At 48.5% G+C, this 18243-nt stretch overlaps 1 protein-coding gene and 1 long non-coding RNA gene across 2 annotated transcripts in view; both read right to left on the bottom strand.

Moving 5' to 3' along the window:
- The window catches only part of SDHB (succinate dehydrogenase complex iron sulfur subunit B), a 32775-nt gene extending 22891 nt beyond the window's left edge, over window positions 1-9884 (bottom strand). Inside the window, exon 1 of the mRNA NM_001163823.2 lies at window positions 9806-9884. Coding sequence (NP_001157295.1) covers window positions 9806-9877 — 72 coding nt within the window. The 5' untranslated portion in view covers window positions 9878-9884. The remainder of the gene's footprint in view (window positions 1-9805) is intronic.
- Window positions 1826-8934, bottom strand: LOC138920954 (uncharacterized). Its single transcript, XR_011433051.1, has 2 exons — window positions 8811-8934; window positions 1826-3862 (listed from the first exon to the last, which is right to left on the bottom strand). It is a non-coding gene; the product is annotated as an uncharacterized lncRNA (long non-coding RNA).
- Window positions 9885-18243: the final 8359 nt, after the last annotated feature.

Genomic DNA, 18243 nt, shown 5'->3' with positions numbered 1-18243 from the left:
CTGGAGGCTGGGAAGTCCAAGATGAAGGTGGCGGCAGATTCGGCGTCTGGTGAGGACCCTCTTCCTGGTTTCAGACGGCTGCCTTCTTGCTGTGTCCTCACGTGGCTGAGAGATCTCAGGCCTCTTCCTTTTGGTGAGGGCATTGATCCCACCACAAGGGCCCTGCTCTCACACCTCATCTAACCCTGATCTCCTCTCTAAGGTCCCAGCTTCAAAGACCACCCCACTGGGGATCAGAGCCTCCACCTATGAATTCGGGGGACACGAACATTCAGTCCACTACAGCAGGACACATGACAAAGAACGCTCTGTCTTAAAACAAACCAGTTTGGGGAACTAACAAACAGCTGAGTCCTGCTCTCCACGATCCTATTACATCTCTTGGGCACTTACAGTCTCTGCCAGTGGGTTTCACAGTCAGCCTAGGGACCCCGGAGTGCTGCCTCAAGAGCTGCTGGGAGAGGGTCAAGTTAAGGGGCTGGGCCTCTGATTTCCCTCCCTCCTTCAACCAGAACAGCTTCCCCAAAAGTATGTGTATTTGCAAAAAGGGTGCTGTTGTCAAAAAAAAAAAGTTTTATATTAAAATTCATACTCATTGTAAAGCCACTGTTTATTGTTGCTGGGCACTGTATTAAATGCTTTATATTAATTACCCCACTGAATCTTCATTTTAAAGATGAGAAAAACAAGGCTCAGAGATCAAGTGATGGGCTCACCAGCACAGGGCTGATGAGTGGAGCCAGGCTCGGAACCCAGGGCTGGCTGTCTGACTCCAGACCCATGTTCCTAAACACTGTACATTCCCATTTACTTGTGAATACTCTCATGTCTCTTCTTGGTGCTGTCTTCTCTTCATGTCTAAACTCCTTGAGGATGTGTGTATTACTAGTCAGGGTTCACAGAGAACAGAGCCAACTGTGTACATACATATACACATATACATACATACACAAACATATACGTATATGCATATACATAGATATAAAAAGAGACTTATTATGTGATTATGGAAGATAACAAATCCCAGGACCTGTAGTCAGCAAGCTGGAGCCCCAGGAGAGCCAATGATGTAAATCAAGCCCAAGCCCAGAGGCCTGTGAACCAGGAGAGCCAATAACGTCGTTCCAGTCCAAAGGCCAACAGGCTCAAGACCCAAGAAGAGCTGATGTTTCAGATCAAGTCCAAAGGGAGGAAAAAACCAATGTCCCAGTTCGAATGCAATCAGGCAGAAGGAAATGCCTCATCTGGAAGAGGGTTAGCCTTTTCTTCTTCTTTCTTTTTTTGAGGAAGATTAGCCCTGAGCTAACATCTGCTGCCAATCCTCCTCTTTTTGCTGAGGAAGACTGGCTCTGAGCTGACATCTGCGCCCATCTTCCTCTACTTTATATGTGGGATGCCTACCACAGCATGGCTTGCCAAGCAGTGCCATGTCCGCACCCAGGATCCGAACCAGCGAACCCTGGGCTGCCGAAGCAGAACGTGTGCACTTAACCACTGTGCCACCGGCCCGGCCCCAGCCTTTGCTTCTATTCAGGCCTTTAACTGATTGGATAAGGCTCACCCACATCAGGGAGGGCTATCTGCATTACTCAGTCTATTAATTTAAATGTTAAACTCATCCAAAAACACCCTCACAGAAACACCCAGAATAATTTTTGACTAACTATCTGGGCAACCTGTGGACCAGTCAAGTTGACACAGAAAATTAACCATCATGGTGTAGAAGAGGTTTATTTTACATCTCCCAGCATACCTGGTCCAGGCCTCTGCACACAGCAGTTTAATCCAGGGTTAGGAAAGATTGAAGACAAGAGCAAAAACTGAGTAGCAGACGAATGTAAAAATGTGCTTTATTTTAAATGTACCTTAAAAGGCTGAATAGTACGATCTACGTCAAGCCATTAACAAATAAAACAACAACACCCCTCCGTATATGACATGTACTTATAATGTTAAGTCAATAGCTAAGTGTCTCCGTTCCATAGACCTTGAGGCCCTTTTCCACTGGGCGGATGAAACAAGGTGGAGACCACAGCAAGTCCTGCTGAGCTTCTACGACGGTGATGGGGAGGGGAGGGCCTTGTCAGTCCAAACAGCAATTCTAAGTTGAACCCTCAATTTGTATATAGAAAAATTCAGACTATATTCCGGGCCAGCTAATTAAACTGGTAAGGAAAGTAAAAACTCTGAAGATTAGTCGAGTAATTACAAGAAATGCAATGGTGTTTGCTACTTGCAGCAAAAAATGCCCAAAACAGAGTGAAGCTGGAAATATAAATATCAGCTCTCAGTATTAAAGAAGAAAATATATGAAGAAAATGAGGGGCTGGCCGTGAGGCCGAGTGGTTAAGTCAGCGCGCTGCACTTCGGCGGCCTAGGGTTTCGCTGGTTTGGATCCCGGGCACGGCCCTAGCACTGCTCATCAGGCCACGCTGAGGCGGCGTCCCACATGGCACACCTAGAGGGACTCACAGCTAGAATATACAACTATGTCCTGGGGGCTTTGGGAGGAAGAAGAAGAAGGAAAAAAAGAAGATTGGCAACAGATGTTAGCTCAGGAGCTGATCTTAAAAAAAAAAAAAAAAAAAAGAAAGTGAAGGTGAAGATGAAAGCTGTATTTTCTTATCACCAGGCTGGCTAAGATCATCAATAAAAGGAAGGTCACTTCTGCAAGTGAACATTTTCCACTAGGGGCTCCATTTTGTAAAACGACAGGAACATTTGGCTAACGCCAGCCACCTTGTGGTAACCGAGAGGAAGTGAAAAGAAACGGTCCCTGAAGACACCAGCTCCGGCAGCTTTTGCTGGCTTAGTGCCCCCACTCACCTTTTTTTGTTTCTGTCAGATTTAATGAGGTGTAATTCATTACAATAAAATCCACCAATGTTAAGTGTATAATTTGATGAGTTTTGATGAAGTGGTATAACTACTGCCACAATTATGACAGGAGACATCCATCCAGAAAGTTCTCTAGTGTTCCTTTACAACCAGTGCCCTCTCCCTATCCCTTGCACCTGATCTATCACACGGATTTGCCTTTTATAGAATTTCATATAAATGCAACCAGATAGTACATCCTGTGTCTAGCTTCTTTCATTCAATATCATGCTTCTGAGATTCATTCATGTTCTTGCGCATATCCAGAATTGTTGCTTTTTAAAAAAAATTAACTTTTCATTTTGAAATAATTGTAGAATCCCATGCATTTTTAGAAACAGTACTGAGATTCCATGTACCGTTTACTCAGTTTCCTCCAATGGTACCATCACACAAAACCATAGTGCGACATCACAACCAGAGCACTAAAGCTGACGTCAGTCAGGGTACAGAGCATTTCCACCACCACCAGATCCCGAGTTGCTCTTGTAGAGCCACACCCACATCCCTCACGCCCCCTCCCCCACCCCTTAACCCCAAGCAACCACTAGTCTATTTGTAGGATTTTGTCATTTCAAGAATGTTACATAAGTGTAATCGTCTTGTGTGTAACTTTTGGGGTTGGCCTTTCTCACGCGGCACGCTGCTCTGGAGATTCAGCCAAGGTGCCGTGAGCCTCAACAGTCGTCTCTTTCGTCACTGAGGAGCGGTCCACGGTACGATGCACCAGTTTGGTCAGCCATCACCCACCAAAGGATGTCTGGGTTGTATAAAGTTGTAATGAACACGTGTGGGCAGGTTTCTGTGCGAACGCAAGTCTCCATGTTCCGGTATAAAGGCCCAGGAGTGTACTGTTGGGCTGTATGGCAGATGCATGTTTAGTTTCTTTAAGAAGTTGTCAAACTGTTTCCAGAGCAGGCGGTCACCATGCCTGAAGCAGGCGGTAAGGGGAGAGGGGCAAAACGCCTTTTAAAAAAGGTAACTCCTGCCAATTTAAAAAATCAAAACATTAGTAACACTTGGACTTTAAACAGAACCCGGGACTTTGGGGCTGTCAGCTATAACTCCATGGTTCTAAAGCTTCATTTAATGACACTGTCAGTGGGCAACAGGCATCCAGCTCGATCACGCTCGGTCTCGCTCCTGCAAAGGCCTGTCGAGGATGACCACGGTCACCCGCAGCGGTCCTCCCTTCAACGCCTCTTCCTCATGCTTAACATCTGCTTCACAGCCACTCTACCAAGATACAAAGGTCTAGACCTGACCACGCGGATCTTCCCAAAGGCGTTAGGTTTATCTAGAAATCATTAGGCGAGTCTGATATGAGAGACGTGAGGCAAATGCAAGGCAAGGACGCACCACAAGAGTACCATAAGGCAAGAACACCCCAACATTAGTTTTGGGGTACCCCAAAGTGTCATCGAATTTTTTTTTCAAAACAGCTAATTTAAATTCATTTTGAGCTAAAAATATATTTTATGTAACACTTGGTGGGGTAATGGGAGCTAACAGGAATGAAGAGAGAAGATAGTGAGATCAAAACAAGCAGAGGGTGTGGCTCTAAAAGTGATGGAGATTTGCTCATCTTGAGGACTGTTTAGAGTTGACCCATAGGATTATGGTAGCTGTGATATAAAAAAAAATCCCCTGAATAGAGAAATCTAAAAAGGTGTCATGTAGGTGTTCATAGAAGTAATAACATAACAGCTTTCATGGAGACAGGAACTAGCCTAAGGAGACAGGGCCATCTGCAAGGCCCCTGGCCTAACCAGATGGGGCCCCTAACCAATCGGCAACCTAGGAGAATCAGATAGAGCCCAACAAGTTCCACACTCCACAGCCTGTGGACTCTCCTGGGCTCACGCATGCACCATAGCACCTAGGAGTCCACTGAAGGTGACCCTAGCCCCATTAGCATAGTAAAAATCACACCCGGGGTGGAGAGCTAGCACGCTAATGATCCATGCACTGCATGTAGTAGCATGCTACACGACAGCGCAGGCGCAAGCACCACCCCACCTCTACATGCCCTGAGAAGGCCCTCCTCCCCAGCCTTTGCCTAATAAAAGCCCCACAATCCTGCTCCCTAAGGAGCTGGTCACCTGCCCCTTTCCTTTCCACACCGACTCCCTTGTGCCTCTCCTGTGCACAAGTGAACAAACTTTTAATTTTCTACTGTCATTTGTTGTCTCTCTTGATTGCTATCCTAGGGGACAATAAGAACACAACATACTGGTAACACATTCACTGAGCCCTTACGCGTGCCAGATGTTGCGCTAAATTACCGTTAACCTTTACAAGATCTCTCGTAAAGATTCTCGTAAAGAAAGTTTTATTATTCTCAGTTAAAAAATAAGAATAAGATCATATAACAAAAAAGCCGGGATTCAAACACAGGTCATTTGACTCCAAAGCCCAACCTTTCAGCCACTATACCAGTGGTGAAATTGCAAATCCAAAATGGAACAGCACACAAGAATAATTTCTTTTCCCAAACAGATCCAAGGAAAAACAGGAGTTATTCCTCTACTCATCCAATCAGCACGATCTTAGGTGGTAGTTGGCCCAGATGTGCTCATTCACTCGTCTGTTCAATAAATAACTATGGAGTGCCTTACTATGTTCCAGGGACTGTTCTAGGCCTTGGGGATCAAGGCCAAACAGACATACGTTCCAGTCCTCATGGAGCTTACACAGTGACTGGAGGGGACACACCTAAATAAAATCTACAGGGCTGGCCCAATGGCGCAGTGGTTAAGTTCACACGTTCTGCTTTGGCAGCCCGGGGTTTGCAGGTTCAGATCCCAGGTGCAGACCCAGGCACGGCTTGTCAAGCCATGCTGTGGCAGGTGTACCACATATGAAGTATAGGAAGATGGGCATGGGTGTCAGCTCAGGGCCCATCTTCCTCAGCAAAAACAGGAGGATTGGCGGCAGATGTTAGCTCAGGGCTAATCTTCCTCAAAATAAATAAATAAGTAAATGAAATAAAATCTATGGTATGTCAGGTGGTGATAAGTCCGGGGGTGGGCGGGTCCTGGCCACAATTCTACAATTCTAACTGGGTTGGCCAGGGAAGACTTCACTGAAAAGCTGACAGCTGAGCAAAGACCTGAAGGAGGTGAGTGAGGAAGCCATACAATATCTAGGGGAAGAGCAAATGAGCAGAGGCGACACTGAGCACAAAGATCCCGAGGTGGGAACGTGTGTGGGGAACAATGAGGTGGCCAGTGCAGTTGAGAATGGAGTAAACGAGGACAGGAACAGAGAGGAAATCAGGAAGTTAACGGGAGACCAGATCACATAGGGCCTTGCAAGGATTTTTGCTTTTACCCTGAGCATGATGGGAAACTATCAGAAGGTCTTGAGCAGAGGAGTGTCAGTCAGACAAGTTTTGCAAGGATCATTTTGGCTCCTGTTGTGAGAATCACCTGTCGAGGTGCAAAGATGAACGCAAGAAAACCAGCTAAGAAGTAACTGCAATGATCAGCTAAGAGATGATGGCCTGAACTGGCTGGTGGCTGGAGAAGTGGTTGGTTTCCGAATATATTTTCAGCGGGAACTGACAGGATGTGCTCACAAACTGGATGTGAGAGTAAGCCAAAGAACAAGGATAACTCCAAAGTTTTTGGCCCAAGCCACATAAAGGATGGAGTTGCCATCAACTGACACGGGAGGAGTTGAGTGTGTGGCGGGAGGAGTGTCAGGATTTTGGTTCTGGGGAAGCAAAGTTTATGACATATTATTAGACACCCACGTGGAGATTTTGAGACTGTAACTGGGTGGCCATCTGAACCTGGAGATCTGGAGCAAGGTCGAGGCTGGAGACATAAATTTAGGAGTTATCAGCATATACCGGTAAGTGGTGTCTAAAGCCCAAGGGAGTGTCTATAAAAAAGAGGCCTAAGGACTGAGCCCCAGTGTTTAGAGCTTGGGGCAAAGAGGTGAAGTCAGCAGAGGAGACAGAAAGAACACCCAACGTGTGAGGAGGAAGATCCGAAGACTGGATGTCCTGGAAGCCAGATGCAAAACGTATCTTGAGGGGGGAGTGAACAACAGTGACAAATGCTTCAGAGAGAAAAGCACATATCATGAGAACTGAGAAATGACTGCTGGGTTTAACAAAGCCAAGGTCACCGTGACCTCGAGCAATTTCAGTGAAGTGGTGAGGGAGAAAAGCCTGACTGTAGGAGGTTCAAGAGAAAATGGCAGGAGATGAATTTTGGACAGTGAGTTTAGACATCTCTTGAGAAGTTTTTCCATAAAGATGAGCAGCAAAACGGAGTGGTAGCGGGGCATGGCTTTTTTTTTAAGATGGGAGAAATTATAGCCTGCTTGTGTGCTGCCGCTGCTGCTGGTGTAATAGAGAAGGAAAAACTGATACCTCAGGGGACAGGAGAGAACTACTGGAGAGCTCTCTCTGAATAAGCGATGGGATGGATGTAGGGCATGAATGAAGGGGCAGCCGCAGGAGTGTCACCAATTTCCCCTCAGAAACAGGAAGAAAAGGAGAATATACAGGCAGAAGCAGGCAGGTGGGCAAAAACTTGAGGTTTTTTCTTGTTGCCTGTCCATCAATCTATACTACAAACCCAGGATGGAAGAGGGTCCTTCAAAAGCATTTCTGCCTCCAAGAGTCAAGGCTGGGTGTACCTTTCTAGGAAATCTTGGAAAAGATTACCTTCATAGTTTGTAATTTAAGGAAAGGAGCCAGATAATCGACAACTGGACTGAACTGGACTGAGGAGGATGAGAAGGGAGAATTCTGGATCATGCTAAAGGCTGCTTGTTATTCTTCTAGGAAAGCTTCCTTAAAGAGGCTTGCAGCTAGATAGAGCAGATATAGATCTGGAGGCAGGAGAGAAAGGTGTCGAAACGGAGAGAAGGAAGACAAGGAGGTCTGTAGAAACCTGAGTAAAATGGAAGGTGAAGGCTTGTTTCTGAAATGTGAGCGGCACTGTTTCAAATCTAAGCACTACCTCTTAGTGGCTGTGTGTTCTTAGGCAAATTACTTAACTTCTCTGATTCTATTTCTTCTTTTGTAAAGTGGTAGGGAGTATTAAAAACTACCTCATAAGATTACCTGGAGGGTCAAGTTTCTAGAACAGCCCAGAAAATAATTTCTGCTTTTCAATACTGGCAACATTATCAGTTCTTGTATTATTCTGATTGGCTCCTGCAATCAGATACACAATTGAAAGTAGGCGGAACTTGCCCTAAAGGAGGTCATAGTCTAGATGAAGAAATAAGGCAACACAAACAACAGTTAATATCTTATATTAAATACTTAGAGGCGGAACTGTGGTTCAGTGGTGCAAACTAATGCACAAAAGGAATTCAGAAGAGACATGGCACCGTGTCCCAGAGTCCTTGGCTCCTGAATGTCACCCACAGGTACTTCCCCAAGCTTGTGCCCTGACTCTCTGGAGGCAGCTTTTGTGGGTGTGACTCTACAAGGGGGGTGGGTGGGAGGGCCTCTCCAATGTCTCTGCCCTCAGGAGGCCGTGCAGTGGCCTCACGTGGACTTACAACACTGACCTATGAAACCAGCCTCCTCTACAATTCACTCCTGGACCGAGCTTTGGAACTCACTCTCACTGCTGAGGCTCTCACAACTTCACTGCCTGCTCAGCAACTATAAAAGGAAGTGGCAAACGAGGTCATTAACGATCGTCGATGGAATGCTCAGAGGCCGCCAGCCCGAGGCAGTCTTCCCCCCATTCCCCTTTCAGAAAGACTATAGAGAACAGGCCATGTGTACTGTGTTACGCAGCCAGAGCAGGTACTGAAAAGGAGAGAGATTCTCACCTAAGTGCAAGAAGGGGAGAGGAACTAATATTTCTTCTCCACCTACCATGGGCCCAGACCTGCGCTAGGAAGATTTCACACATTATGTTAAAAAGGGTTTAGGTCCTGGATCTACCAGTTCTCACCTACGACATCTTGAGCAAGTAAAAAATTTTCTTTCTGGGGCCTCAGTTTTCAAATCTCTGAAAAGGAGATAAGAATTCCTGTTCGCCCACCTTGCAGGGGTTGGTGAGGAGTCCCGAGGAAACACTGGAAAGAGATTTGTAAATCCTTAGTCCCTTACGTATGCAATGGCAATTTCCCTTCCCCTTTTAGACGTTCCCCCTTAGAATGCAGATCAGAAGTGTGTACTCTCCTGACAACACAGGGCGTGTGCGGAAACCCAGCAGTGCACCCTGAATAATGCAAACAAGCGCGGCGCCGGGCTCTGGCCCTCTGTGATTCATGCCAACACTCTGTGGGGTCGGTATCAGTACACGCCCTTTACAGACGGGGACACTGAGGGGACGACGCTGCTTTAAGGAGTCCAGGCTTTCCCGCAGCCCCCGAGCAGGGGAAGGGTCCCGATCCTTCGGGGCCGAGAGGATTTCCCTCCATCCCTCCCGTCCCCTGCCCTGTCCCCAACAATTCACCTGCGCTTTCCTTACCGATCTCGGTCCAGCCCCTCTTACGGAGTCTCACCCTTGCACCCCGGAGGAGGGACCCCGCTTCCCAGTTCCCACCCTTCAGACTCCTGCACGCCTGTCTTTTCCACAGAAGTGACAGTTTAGTGGTGGCAGAAAAAGGGCTTGCAGTCCAGACGTTTGGATTCGAGTTCTGCTTCCACCTGTCAGGCACTCGCTTGCCACGTGACCTTGGGCAATTCAAGTCCCCTCTGTTTTTTTTTCTTATCTCTAAAATATCGCCTCCACCCTGACCAATTCCCAGGCTGCGGAAAGGCGCAGAAGGATAACGGACAGGGACGCTCCAGACCAATCCAGAGCACTGCGCAGGCGGGAGCGGGCGCTCCCCTCGCCGAGGCCTTGCCTCGGGTTCCCTCAGCCCCCTCCACGGCCCCCTCGGCTCCGGGCCGTCTCCGTGACTTCCACGCCTGCCCTCTCCCTCCGGCCCCGGAGCTCACCTGCAGGCACGCTCCGCCAAGGGCTGTGGCCGGGAACCTGCGCCTCAAGGAGACTCCGACCGCCGCCGCCATCTTGGCTCTTGACGTCGAGCCCCACCCCTTAACCCCGAGGTCGCTCTCCGCCGGCGTCCCACCGAGCACCGCGGCGGCGAGCCCGCGTCCACCGCGGCCGCGCTAGCCGCGCAGGAGCCACCGAGTGTCTTCCGGCTTCCCGAGTGGGCGGAGGGAAGGCGGAGCGAGCCAACACGAGCGTGCGCAGTTGCGAGGGATCGGCGCATGCCCAGTTGGCCACCCGCGGTCCTAAGGTGACCTTCCCAGAAGGGGGCGGAGTCCGAGAGGAAAGGGGGTGGGACTAAGTACACGGGGGGCGGAGCCACCCTGTTTGAATCCCGGGCCAATTTTAACCCCTTTCTTCCTGAAAATTTGTCAATCATATCCTTGAACTCTGTCGCTTATGGCTTTAATCAGACATTTCTGTCAGTCACAGCGAGATTTGCTCGAGACAGTTCAGGTTCAAGCACTGAGAGCCCCGCGTCCCGAGAAACCCCTCAGTCCCGGGCAAATCGGAGGGGATTTGAAAGCAAATGTGTCATTCATCCATTCATCCATTCATTCATTCAAAATATGTATGGAGCACCCACTATGTGCCCGGCGCGGGGAGGCTACAGCAAGCGAACGGGGCGCGGTTACCGCCCTCACTGGACTTCCTCTAGTGGGCAGTAACGGGACAGTAGCAGGATGGTAGGCTCTGTCCTGTAAGTGGGGGTAACAAGGGAACCCAGCCCTAGGGGCCTTAGTGAGCCAGTTAACCTCAAAATCATTTCCTGAACACCTACTATGTGCCAAACATTATGATCCATCATCTTACTTAATCCCCAGGACAGTCTTGCGAGAGAGAATTGTGTGTGTGTGTGTGTGTGTGTGTTTAAGCTTCCATTTTACTCATCTCAGCTGCTTTTTTCAGACCCCTCCTCGGGTCATCTCAGAGCCTGGCTCCCTTGGTGGGTGGGGGAGGCTGGATTATCTTGGGCAGGCCATGGCCCCCATCCTCCACGTCCCTTGGTGTCTTCAACCACCTCAGGCGTTTAGGAAGGTGGTTAACTTTGCAGGTACCTGTGTTTCTCAGGAACGATGCATCTGCTTCTCTGCCCACTTGTTTTTGAGATGGGAAGGGCCCTTTTTCATAGTCTTTGGTTTCCACACTCACAGCTCGTTTAGATGCTACTGGGGAAATTAAGGTGGCCAGATGAGTTGGTTGGATGGGGCTAAGTTGCTGGAGTCCTGGGCTGGAACCCGGCTGCACTGCTGTGTGGCCGCATTAAAGGAGGCGCAGCCAGGCCGCGGGAAACAACCTGGACCCCTGGGTCTGACCTTGAATCTTCTCCTCCAGGCTGTGCGACCTCGGACAGGTCCTCCCCCATCTCCGGCCTATAGTTTCCTGGCCTGTATCATAGGGCATTGGGCCAGCTGATTTGATCCTGTGATTCAAGTGGCTGCCTTGGGGGGGTCTGTTTTGGGGGTAACTGGTGACAGGGCTGAGGTCACCTTGACTTTCCACTGGAGCTGAGCCAGCACTGCAAGAGGGCTCCTCCGAGTCTGCTCCAAGGGCCTCCTGGGCCAAATTGGATGAAATCATGGGAAGACAATTGCTCCCCTCTCACTCCTCCTGGCCGAATTGTCTTCTGACATAAGGAAGACTGTGCTCTCCCCACAAACGACATGTTTCAAGAGAACCGGTCCTCTTGGCGTTTTCAGGGTTCTTTCATCTCCAAGGCAGGTGCCCCTCCTGGATCAGTGACTCCCCTTTTACTGCACCCTGGTCACCTTGGAAAAAGCAGTCTGAGGCCAGCAGAAGTGAGACCTTGATTTATGAAGGGCTCTCGGTGCCAATGGGGCCACGTGCCCTGCAGTCACATCATTCCTGAGCTTCATGGGGATTTGAGGAGCTCAAAGTTATGGAGGAATAAATTCCTGGGCGGCTGCACCTCCGCCGTGAACTTTGGGATTCCAGAAAGGCACAGCTGCAGAAGGACTCGGAGATTTTCGGGTCCTGCTCCTGACGTATCTTCCCAAGGGGTCCTCGTGATAAGGCCCGAGGTTTTTTGTTTGTTTCCATTTGTCTAGTGCGAAGTGTTGCTTTCCACCAGACGGTCTGCTGGACGCTTTATATTTGTGCTGAGTCTCGTCACTTACAAATGTGTTTATGTAAACACCTTGTTTGGTCTTCGTAATGACTCTTTTGAGTTGCAATAATGATTCCCATTTTATGGACTTTCTTAGTCTTTGGATAATGAGAAAGCTGAGCAATCCTGAATGAGAATCTTGCTCTAGAATCTTGCTCTTTCTTCCCCAAGGGTTGGAAATCAAGCCTAGAATTAAAAATTAAATCCAAAAAGCACTGTATTGTACCAACCATCATTTGTACAATCAACTATATTACTGGTATCTTGTGCCTGGTGCCCGCCCCCCTCCCCCCTGGCATCCCCCACCCCCACCAGCCAGAGAGCTAAGGGGGGTTGGAGTTAGGGGGAAATATCAGATGATTTTATTGCCTGGGAAATTTATTTGCCTCTGAGAAAACCCCTGCCTCACCCCAATTGATCCCTGCAGTGGGACTCAGGGGCCTTCTTATCCCAAATTCAGAAGTTCATTTGCCTTTGTCCAGTGGGCCGTTGCTCTCTTCATCTCTCTGGCTGACTCTCTCCTAGTCCAGCTGTCTCCAGAACATCTCCATCTGGGCGTCCCAGTGGCCTCTAAAACTCATCCTGCCCCGATTGTACATCTCACGGGAGGAGTTTACAGCTCTCCTCTTTTAGGCGCCACCGTCTACCCAATCTCCCAGCCAGAAACCTGGCATACTCCTTGACTTTCCTCCTGCACCACAGCCAGTCATCCACCAGCTCCCAGCACAGCCTCCAAGGCCTCCAGGGCCGGCCCCCCCACCGGCCCCTCCCGTCTCACCTCTGTCTGTGAGAAAACCTGCTCTGTCCCTCGCCTCTCTGCCTTCACTCTCTTCCATGTCTTGGATCCGGAGTATCCTTTCCTCCTTTCTCACATGGCCAATTCCTCAGCATTTAAGATTCAGCTCCTCCTTTCTCCTCCCTTAGGAGGTCACCCCTTGACCACCCCCATCAAAACATGCTCTGCGTCTGCCCTCAATGCACACAACACCTGGCTTAACAATAACCCATTTATATGTCTGTCTTTCCAGACTGTGGGCATTTTCAGGGTATGGCCCATTCATTTTATTTTCTTTGTCGAAATTATTGCTACCTGCGAGTTTCTTTTTAAATTCTTTACAAATATGTTTATTTTCTGAACCTCCCACACCAGAGGTCAAGAACTATGTCTGTCTTGCTTGCTGTTGTGTGCCCCAGAGCCTGGCACAGTGACCAGCACACAGTAGGTGGCCAACACATGCTTAAAGAATGAACACATTTATTTTTGTTTCCAAGGTGCATGGCTTGGCACCCAGCACATAGTAGAGATGTAGTCACTGTTGTTAATGTAGTTAAAAATGAAGGATGAGCCGTCCCTGTTCCTTGTAGAAGGTGAAAAGAGAGACCGGGTGTGGGGGTGGGTTAGGGCAGGAGGGAGCCCAGTGCAGACGCAGGCAGCTTCCATGTCCAGGTCATGACCAGGGCAAGGTGAGTGCACAGAACTGAAGAGGGGCAAAAAACTCAGTCATTAAGAGAAAGAATATTTTAATGCTATATTTTTTAAAAAAGCAAAAAAATCCATTGCCGGAGTCCAGCTCCAGCAGAGTCCAGGTTCCTGAGGGAGAGACGGAGTCGGCGCAATGAGGGAGGGGGCGTGAGACTTGAGTCGGCGCAATCAAGTCTGTCTTTACTGTGCACAAGTGTCGTTTTTATATTTTTCAGGATTAGTACAGAAATAGCTCTACAAATATTCTCAGAGAGATAAGGAAGTACAAAGCAAGTCTGTCTTTACTGGTTTTTACAGCGTTTTTATATCTTTTTTAGCAGGGGATAAATACGGCAGTACAGATGTTCTTGCAGAGTAAACCACAAAGCATTCATTGATAAGTATAATCTTACAGGGAACAGAGTTAACTTTTAGGGGGGCAGAGGTTAACTATCTTTTCCTGCACAAAAGCGACTTCAGCAATTAAGAAAAGACTTCTATAATGTTTTGCCAAACACGTGCAGGGGAATAATATATTTTTCAATAACTAATATATGGGGGAAAATTCTAATTAACTACAGAGGAAGAAGTATGTCTATGCTTATCAGGGAAACTGGAGGAAAAGCAAAACATCAACCAGAAGGAGGCAGCTGCTTTGATCCAGATATTCTCTTTAGTACGAACCCCTCATTAGGGAGGAAAGTTCTCCCACTGTCTATGTGCGTCAGGGGGAACTAGCCCCTTGCGATATCCTGAAGGCTACGTGCAAGTGGTCCATATATTTTTCTCAGTACCAACCCCGCGGGGGGAGCACGCTCTTTTCTCTAAAGTGGCCATCTGGAAAAATTACAGCCTGAGTAGGAAAATGGGGTATAAGACAAAGGGAAGAAAAACAAGTTTTTAAAGTTCAGCATAGCTTGGGAGAAGGCCGGCTTTTCATTTTCTTGCGGAGGGGCGCCCTGCACCCCTCGGCTCTTCTTGATTGGCTGGACCCTGTCAAACAGCCGATCAAATGCTGCCTCGGCCCCCGGCAATCCATGATGAATCAAATATCAAAATTTTAAGTAAAGACAGTATTCTCCAAGAAAAACCAGAGGACTGAGTCAGTCAAGGGAACTGAAAGCGAGTCCCCTGGTTCCTTTTTGTCCTGGCGAAGACCAGAAACTATGCTTCCTTGTTTATTTTTTGATTCTCCATCTTATCTTCATCTTGCCAACCCCTGTTTGTTTCCCCAGCGTTATTAGCATTAAATAACTTTTGGGATACACCCAGGGGGTTGGCCGCTTTTTCAGGGAGCAGAGTGAAGGAAGGAGGGAGCCTGGATGGGCAGGAATGGAGGAGGAAGGGCTGGTGGTGATCACAGTGCAGAGCTCCACGTGGTCCAGCTCTCCGACCTACAGAGAGCGGGTGGCAGGAGGGGGAAAGCAGGGGACCCTCCTGAGGCTGGGGCTGAGTCGGGGCAGGAGACAAAGCCGCCTTCCCTCCCTTCAGCTGCAGAAGGAGTCCCTTCTGTGGATGGATGCAAGCAGGCCCGCCACCCGCCGCCACTGCGAGATTTGCAAATAGCTGGGCTCCTCCAAGTATATCCCGGCTCTCTGGCTGGGGGCGTTTTCCTCCAGGGAGCAGCGCAATTCGGCACTTCGGGGCTCTCGGGAGAAGAGGAGGTGAAAACAGTTTCTCAGAATTGGAACAGACATGGTTGGCAAATCACATTGCTGTCCAGCCACCTGGCCCAGATGTCCTCTGGCCCCTGCCCCATCCGACCCTGCGTGTGCTTGCTCTCAGAGAAGCCCTCCTCCCTCTGCTAGGGCACTCGGTGGGTGGTCATCTTCACTATTGTTCAAGATGCTGATGACAGTGATGACGGGGCTGTTGCTGCTGCTGCTGATTGCAGCTGCCACCTCTGGAGGACTTCCTGCAGACCAGGCCCTCCGCAGGGCATTGTGGGTACGTTCTCTCTATCTAACGATTACAGCAATCCACAAGGCAGGGATTTTTGTGTTTCATTTATAGTTGAGGCAACTGAGCCTCAGAGAGGGTCAACAACTCACCCTAAGTCGCACAGCTAGGAGGTCAGCGTCTTAGGGAGATGGCTGGGCTGTGGGCATGCCCCCAAGGCTCACGGGAAGGCAGCGCTTGCAGCCACTCTGGTCTACCTGCAGAGGGTGCTCCTGCCTCACGGAACTGCCCAGGGCTCCCAACAGCCCTTTTCAGCCAGCTCTTAGACAGGGCTTATCTACACCCTCTTCCCCCCAAACCCCACCATATAATTAGACTTCTCAAAATACTCTCTCTGAGTGGGATGGAGACAATCATATGCTACAGGCTTCTCCAGTTTCATGAGCAGCCCCTATGGAACTCCCGGAGCAAAAGTCACGAGCCACCCACACTCCAGACGGGGTGCATTTCACACAGCTGAAGTCAGCTCAGCTGCTGGGACTTAGCAAGGGCCCCAAGGCCCTCTGGGGACTGTCACGTTGCTGGGCTCTATAGCACCACACACACGCACACAAAATTAGAACTCACCCACCCTGCTAACTGCTCTCTCACTCCCATCTGCCTGCCACATCACCAGCATACCCTCAAATTAGCAGTTACTTTGGCCCTCTGGCTGTGTGTGGGTGTGTGCTTTGTAAACACGTACGTGATAAAACTCCCTTTCCAGCTGAATCTGAATTTTGAGCACCCCTTTCTATCAGAGACAGCCATGTCCATGAAATGTAAAAAAGGGATAGTGGTAAATTTTCCTTTGTCGTGGCTAAGTATCAGCTCACTGGAAACGAAACTAGTCAGAGGGATGCAGAAAGTTAAAAGCGAGTCGACCTAGAGAGGCATGGAGGTGGAGTGGTTAAGTGTGCAGGCCTTCGGGCATTCAAATCCTGTTATATCAGCCATTTACTGTGTGACCTTGAACAGGTTACTTAACTTCTCTGTGCGTTAATTTCCTATTATGTAAAATGGAGAGAGAGAATCATAGGCACCTGCAGAGAGGACGAGAAAATGTCTTAGTATCTGTGAGGAGCTATAAACCTCAAACTGGTGGCAGGAAGCCCAGCTCGGGGAAGAAACGAGGTAAAAGAGAGCTGTGAATTATAAAGGGGAAGAGATTATGCTAACCAGAATGGGAAGACTTCAGCATAAGATGCCAAGAGTTTTAGGCAGCTTAAAAAAACTATTTAAAAATGTATGTGTAATTAAATTCTCACTATGTAAAAATTTCGAGCAACATAGACAAAGATTAAATCCCCTTGGTCACACTTTCTTTCCCAGAAGTGATTACTATTGTTGGTTTCACGGGATGGCTTCCAGGTCTTTTTCTTTGCATGTATTTACATATGTGTGTTACTTCGGAAATCCGTGACTTCACTTGACGCTCTTTTCGTTTTTTAAATACCAACATCAAGTGCTGTATCTTGGCGCTCTTTCCATGTCAGGACACGTAGATCTATTTCATCTTATATACTGGAAAATATTTAAATGTAGGGATGTACCGTGGTCTGATTATTACTCAGGCAGTTTCTTAAAAATGTTTTTCCTATTAGCTTAATAGCAAGAAAGAAATAGAAGTTCCTGTCCTCTTTCTAAGATGCAGGAGGTGACTGCAGCTGCCCCCAACCTTCAGGGCGCTCCCATCGCTCAAGCCCTGGTGTTTCGCTCAAGGCTTGGTGTTTCAGTCTCTATCTTGGCCTCTTTCTCTGATCACCACCTCTCAAACACGCCACACACACTTACATCCCTTCGCATCTCCATTCAGCCTGGCAGCCCTTCTCTGCTCAGTCTTTCGATCCTACAGTCATTCAACGCTTACTCCTCCCAGCCCAAATGCACACCAAGGCCCCCCTTGGTCACCCTCCCGGCTGGAAATAACTGTGTGTGTGTGTCTGTATGCATGCACGATTCCACAGCTTTTTGTACCTTATTCCTTCCCCCGTTCAGCAGATATTTATCCAGTGCCTCCTGCCTCAGTCTGCCCCTGTGCTCGCCTGTCTGTCCCCCTGTCTCAGTGTCAGCTCCTTGAAGGATGAGGCTGGGTCTCAGGCGTAGGGTTTTCCAGGGAGGACAGACATCCTGGTTTGTCCAGCATGGTTCCAATTTTCACTCGTTATCCTGGTGGAATTATCGGTAATGCCCTCTTTCACTCTGGTTTAGATGAAAAATTATCTGATCACTCTAGTTTTACACACAGTAGAAGCCAATCATAAATGTTAATGGAAAAAAAGAATGAAGGGGTGGATGAATGAATATAATGTGCTTTTCATGATTTAGAGATGCCCTCTAACTCTGAGCTGAAGTCTAGAGAGCACATGCTGTGTTATGTAGAGGTCATTTCATTCTGGGCTGTGCTGCCTTTGAAGGGCTTATATAGGAATCCTAGAATCTCCAGACATCTTGCTTGCAGGTAGTGGGGCTTTCTTTTTTCTTTTCTTTTTTGCTGAGGAAGATTTGCCCTGAGCTCACATCTGTACCAACTTCCTCCACTTGGCATGTGGGTCGCTGCCACAGCGTGGCTGACCAGTGGTGTAGGTCAGCTCTCGGGATCCGAACCCATGAACTCAGGCCGCAGAAGCGGAGAGCACCAAAGTCAACCACTATGCCACAGGGCCAGAGGGGTTTTCTTGTAAGAGTCTAACAGGACATCTAGTATGCTAAAAAATGACTGGCGCAATGGCAACATTTATGAATAAAAGAATGATGACTCATTGAACTTGGGTTGGGAAGTAGTTTCTAGATGAAGTAGTCAAGAGCAGGGCTTCAGCTGGTGGGCTCTGGAGTCAGACCACCCGGCTGTGAAT

This window comes from Equus caballus, chromosome 2 (genome assembly GCF_041296265.1).
Source record: "Equus caballus isolate H_3958 breed thoroughbred chromosome 2, TB-T2T, whole genome shotgun sequence".
Lineage (NCBI taxonomy): Eukaryota > Metazoa > Chordata > Mammalia > Perissodactyla > Equidae > Equus > Equus caballus.
Note: the sequence above shows the minus strand (reverse complement) of the source record. Positions and strands in the feature narration are given on the sequence as shown.